The sequence below is a fragment of the Momordica charantia genome (assembly GCF_013281855.1).
Source record: "Momordica charantia cultivar OHB3-1 chromosome 7 unlocalized genomic scaffold, Mcharantia_2.0 BLBB01000007.1, whole genome shotgun sequence".
NCBI lineage: Eukaryota > Viridiplantae > Streptophyta > Magnoliopsida > Cucurbitales > Cucurbitaceae > Momordica > Momordica charantia.
This window is the reverse complement of record NW_028275165.1, coordinates 19,982,541-19,989,082: the sequence shown is the minus strand read 5'-3', so window position 1 is coordinate 19,989,082 and position 6,542 is coordinate 19,982,541. Positions and strand designations below refer to the sequence as shown.

At 34.8% G+C, this 6,542-nt stretch overlaps 1 protein-coding gene across 1 annotated transcript; it reads left to right on the top strand.

Moving 5' to 3' along the window:
- Positions 1–3,842: 3,842 nt before the first annotated feature.
- LOC148210510 (vitellogenin-like protein) lies at positions 3,843–5,530 on the top strand. The gene is given in 2 exon segments (XM_088126492.1): positions 3,843–5,098; positions 5,272–5,530. A coding segment is annotated over 1 exon segment (1,218 nt). The 3' UTR covers positions 5,061–5,098; positions 5,272–5,530.
- Positions 5,531–6,542: the final 1,012 nt, after the last annotated feature.

The window sequence follows — 6,542 nt, the reverse complement described above, 5'->3', positions numbered from 1 at the left end:
CTTGTGAAGATAGTACTCATCTCGAACTCTTCGTCGCTCAGCATAATTGGGCCCAGAGCTAAGCCCATTATACTTTCCCGAGCCGGCCCATAACTGCCTTCTCTGTACATCTTTGGGCCTGAAATAAAACTCCTTGGTGGCCCAATTCTCAGCGCGTCAGTTTCTGCAAATTCATTTCTTTTTAGAAATAGTTTATTTTAAAATATGAAACAATAAATATAAATATGTTAAAATTTACGAAACTCTGATCTCAAGTTTTTGTTTCTATTTCCTCATTTTTTTATAAGAAAAATATAGAATTGCATAACCCTAACACAAAATGATAAAATTATTTATTTTGTAACAAAATGGAAACGGATCAATAAATCAGAGACGTGTTTTTGTTATTTCCAAAATTTATATACAATTTTGATAATATTTCTAAAATATAATAAAATTAGAAACGAAAAATATTACGAAATAGATTTTTAATTTCCATACTTTCATAACAATTTAGTTGATGATTTTTATTATTTAGTATATATTATTTAAAATTTAAAATAGTTTTATCCCGGCCATTAAAAATATCATAAAAACTTTTAAACCAATAAATAAAATATGAAATCCAATGCAACCGTTGAGGTGGAGGGGCACCACGCTCCAGAGGCGAAGGGGGTGGAATAAGAAAACAAAGTAAGCGAAGATCTCAATGTGATGGCCGATCCAACGGTGGAAATTAGAATACCAGGAATCAATTTCCCAGTAAAAATAATAATAATAATTTTTTTTATATATTATCGATCTCCCTTGATATTTATTAATTAGGAAAGCGTGAAGGTTGAAAAATAAGTGATTTTATTCCATTTTTATAGTGAATTGCCCATCTATGCGACATGGGCCACAACTACATCGCCAAATATATAGAGAGATATTTGTTCGAATTCTTATTGTTTTAGAGTTTAAATTTCTTAAATTTATACAGATTGTTTAAATTGTTTTTTTATATAAATCGAGGGATGGTTAGTTTGTGTAATTTGAGTTTATTAAATTGACAATTTTGTAAAATTGGTTTAATTAGAGTCATAAATACCAAATGTAATCTCAACTTTTCCTAATTTTGGATTGTACAAATCAAAGGTACGAGTCAAATGCTTGTATAAATTTCCTGTTTGTATCTTTTTCACTTTGGCTTACTTCATTTTTATGTTTTGGTATTTTAACTCAATGTTTTAAAAATAGTCATAAATTATTGACTTTTTTTAATATTTTTTGTTAGTACAACTTTTTTTTAATAATATTATAATTCAAAGGTAAATATTTCAATTGATGACTTATGCGATGGGCTACTAATACCATAATTAGATGGTTTTTTTAGTACAACATGTGGGGGTGAGGATTTGAACTCATGACCTTTTGGTCAAATATAGGTGCTTTAACCATTTGAGCTATGCTCGGTTTGGCCATAATTAGATGGGTTATACACTCAATGATTTATGCTATTATTTAAATGTTGATTAGAATAAAAATACAAAAAAAAAAATTTGTTAAGTTAACACAACATAAAACTTAAAGTGAGTAACGAGTGGAATGATAAATTAAAAGTATGAAATACCTAAAGTAACTTGTAAAAAAGAAAGTCAACTAGTTAAGATATGTTATGGAGTGATCAAGCACAACACATGGCCCTCTCTCGCTTGGGCATGTATGTCCGAACCTCAACTTGGACACTCCAAATACGAGGAGGAAAGACTAACAATGAAGTAAGCAAAGCTCAGATGGTCTCCAACCTGGTGAACCTCAACTTGGTGCAAAAGTTATGTTTGCAGCTACCATCAAAGACCTTGTCAGAGTCCACCGTAGATAGCTTGCCAACGTGTCAACTCGATAAAAATCACGCAACAATAAAATATATATCTTCGATAAAAAGGCTATATACCCTTATACGTTGTTGAACTAAAAATATCGTGAAATAAAAAATAAAACTCCAAATAAAATAAGTGATAAAGCGAGAATAAGAAGTGGGAAAGGAAATATTAATTAAATCCAAGGGCAGCATAAAGTAATAAATTGTTTAATATGGGAAATAGAAACAAAAAAGGGGTGACACGTGGAGGGGTTTGGAGGGCGTGGTCCAAGGCAATAAATTGGATCTAAAAAAGAGAAGCAATTAAAAAAGGACACGTATGAATATTAAAAAAATGAAAGAGGGAATTGGAAAATTGGCCTTCTCTGTAAGATGCTTGGCCTTCGGGGGAAACGTAGCAGAAATGTGCAAATATTTAATTGGCTGTGTTTTGGCTTTTCACCGCTTATTCTTTAATATATTCAGCCTCGTCTTTGACCAACTCAGATACCTCATAACACTGTTTATTTCATATTTTACGTTAAATACCATTTTTATCCCTTCATTTTTCGAGTTTATTTGTATATAAGTTTCAAAATCTTAAATTTTGATCGCGTGTTTTATTTGTGGGTCATATCAAGATGATAGATCCATCGTTCTCTTTTAAGTATAGTATAATATGTGGAGTAGAAATGATATTAATTAATATCCTAATGGAATACAAATAAATAAGATGCTAATGAAACTTTTTAGGCTAAAGTTGGAAAATATACATATTTATAGTGTTTTTTAGTTAAATTAGACAAATATAAATATCTCTAAAGAGTATAAGATTTTCACAAGACTCACGATGACCACTTACCTTAGAAATTAGTAATTCCTATGTATTTCTTGGCACAAATGTTGTATGGTTAGACGGTTGTTCTATGAGATTAGTCAAGGTGAGCGTATAAGTTGGCCTAGATATTCACGGATGTAAAAAAAAACAAACAAACAAACAAAAACAAGACTCGAAAAGAATTCCAAATGACCTCGAATATCTTAGAAAAGCACGAGAATTTTTTTGAAGACTTTGGTAGATTTCCATAATATCTTACGAAAATGTTCGATATATTCAAAAGATCTCGAAGTCCCAATTTAGTCTATACATTTTGATTTAAGTTAAATGACCTTTCCGTTCAGTTCATTATGGTCTATGAAACTTGCACGCATTAATTTACTTAAAATTATTATTTTTTTAAGGCTCAAACTATCTGACTATTCAAGACAAAAATAAATATTTTCGAAATTTAGAGATCAAAACTTGACATAAATCTAAAATTTAGGTTTAAATACTATCTTAATTTATATTCATCTTGATCCACATACTTTTAAAATATCAATTGGTATATGTATTTTCAAATTTTATTTATTTTAATCAATGTATTTTAAAAACTTACCTTGTCCACACACTTAAAAAATTGACCACTATAATCCATACATTTCATTTTTTCTAATCACAATTTTAACACTACATTCCCACTCACAAAATTTATTGAAATAGCATTAGTATTGAAATTTTGTAGACAGAGACCAAAATTACATTTTCCAAAAATACTTAGACCACACACAATATTCTTAAAAATACAGAGATTAAAATCAACTAAATACACATAAAAAATGAACAAAAGTAAAAAAATACACTATGACAATAAGTGTGTATATAAGGATAGAAATAGCATAGTATTAAATAAATAAAAAAAAAAGAAGAAGAAAAAGGGCATAGAGAAAGAAGAAGAGTCAGTATTCCACGTGCTACTGTGAAGCCTCTCGTCAATTGGTTGAATGGCATTTCATTTTCTGTATTATTATTATTTTTTTCCCCACTTATTTACGCCTTTCTGATCCTCTGTTCCCCCTTTTTTCTTTGTCTTCTTCTTCATCCTCTCCCCTCTGCCACTCTCTGAGCAAATTTCATCACAACCATTTTTACTTCTCTGAATCTTCACACGTTACGTCCCAATCCCCTTCCCTGACTATGATGAAGATCGACGCTATCAAAGCCCCCGCCGGCAAGGTCGGCGTTGGCCTCGACGACGACATGGCCGACGGCATGCAGTGCAGCGACCATCCTTACCGGAGCAATCCCGGCGGAATCTGCGCCTTCTGTCTGCAGGAGAAGCTCGGCAAGCTCGTCTCCTCTTCTCTTCCGCTTCCGATTCGTGGTTCGCCATCTTCTCCTTCTTCGCCATCGGTTGGATCTGAGAACGTTAATGGCGTCGACAATGGAGGCGGTGCTGCTCCGTCGTCGTCGAATGGTGCGATTTCGATCGGCGGCTCCACTTCGAGAACTGTCAATTTCAACGGCGCTGATTGTCATTATCATGATTCGAGGCGGGCCCGGATCCCTTTTCTGTTGGCTAAAAAGAAGAAGAAAGTGGTTACGGTTGGGGCTGAGTATAGCAATCGTGCCAACGACGTCGTTTTCAAGCGGAGCAAGTCCACGACGGCGCCGAGGAGGGGGCAGTTACTGGTCGACGCCGATGACGGCGGCGATTTTAGCCCTCGAAATAAACGGGGAGGATTCTGGTCGTTTCTTTACCACCACGCGCCGTCCTCGTCCAAATCTCACGCGCCGAGGAAAATGGATAACAATAAGGGCAATGCTGATTTGGGGGCGAACGGGACCATTTTGGAGGAAGACGAAAGCCCTAACAGCCAGACGACGTCGTTTGAGCGGAAGGTCTCGAGATCCAGATCCGTCGGGTGCGGCAGCCGGAGCTTTTCCGGCGACTTTTTCGAGAGAATCTCTACCGGCTTCGGCGACTGCACGCTCCGGCGAGTGGAGTCTCAGAGAGAAAGCAAAGCCTCGAAGGTCGCCGCCGCCGGCAACTCCGGCCACCGCAATGGCACCGGCGTCGACCACCACTGAATAAAAGAACGAGTAAAATGCGGCGGTTTGTTCAGTGGACTCATCATGACTTCATCCTCCTCCTCTTCATCTTCCTCATCCTACTTGGTTTCGTCCTCCGCCGACGAGCTCAACAGAAAACCAACGCCAACGCCGGCACCGGCGTCGGGTCCGCTCATAAGCGGCGGCCGGAGCTGGAGCTGGGGGTGGGCATTCGCGAGCCCGATGAGAGCTTTCAAGCCGTCGAATTCGAAAGACAGAAAACGGTCCATAATCAGACAAGCTTCAGAGAACAACCCCTCGCCGGATTTGTCCGCCATTCCTTCACTGTTGGCCGTGAGAAGCTAAAAACGCCTCCACTTTTTTTTACCCTTCTTTTTTTTCCGGTCAGTTCCACAGTGAATCAGAACTTTTTACCGTTTTTTCCGGCCATAATTTCCATCTCTACAAAGTAGTTACAACTTACAAGTATAACAAACTTGAACAGTAACAATTTTTTTTTCCTTTGTTTTCTGAATCTGTTTTTGTTCCAACTTCATTTCTTATTTCTCCAATGCAGTTGTTGGGATGTGCGGCAAAAGATCCACGAAATCATGCGGCCTCACCTAAACCCAGGTGCGTTTAATCACAGTGGATTCCCACTTCTCACAGTACAGACCAAAAAGAGAGAGAGAGATTTGAATTGAGAGATGGAATTTGCTTTGTCTCTGTAATATCGATTTGTAATGTAACTTGTCAATCCTGAATGTAATGTTTTCTGTTCAGTTTTTTATTTTTATTTTTTCAAGAATAAAAATCGGTTGAATTTTACCAAACAATCACATGTTGGCACGTGCATGGTAGTGGAATAGACAGCTAGTTTTAACTGTGAAGTCAAAATATGATCACACACATCAAGCCATGCAAACCCCAAAAGAGAGAAAAAAAACCCCATTTTGTTGAAATTCTTTTAATTTAGAGATTCTTAAACTAATTTGGTTAATAAATAAACTGATTTATTAGATAATTAAAGAAGTGAACTTTGTAATTTAAGCTTGAGTGTGACTGTGAGGTAATAGAAGGGTGACAGACAGACAGCTGGTTGTACAGAGCGGGTGCAGAAAATAGGGTAGCTCTTAGCTGTGACTCTAGCAAAGAGATAGAAAACAGCCTAAAACAAAGCTGCTCTGAATCAATTTTTATTTATTTTTTAAATATAAATGCTGGAAATATCATTCTCATGATGCCTTCTCTGTACCCATTATTCACTTTTTTCCCATCTCCACTAATTATGAATAAAATAATAATGTTAATTGAGATTTTAAACTCTTCCATCTGATCTTTTTCGATAATATGAATCCATTGTGGTATAAACATATAAAAAAAAAAATTTGATAGGGTTTAGTTAAGATTTTAAAGAAAATACACTTTTTAAAAATTTAAATAATTTAAAATTGTCTGACGATTTCTAAAAAGGATAAAAAATATATATATTTGAAGCGCTTCTAGATAAAATATTTAATTAGTTTTTTTTTTCCTTTTACAAACTGCTTCTGCTTCAGATGTCACTCAAAAAAAGTATTTTTTTTAATATATTTTTTTCAAAAGATATTCCAAACACAATAGTAATCAATTTTTGTCCGATTTTTTATTTCTATTTTGGCTAGCACCCTTCATTCGCTATATATATATATTTTAATATTTAAAAACTCTTCAAATTTCAAAATAAAAAAAAACTATTTATTTTGATTTTTCGAGTTTTTGGTTAGAATTGTTATAATGTTTTAGAAATGGATTACAAGACAAATTAAATTGATGATAAAATAAAAGACAACCTTCTAAAACAAATAA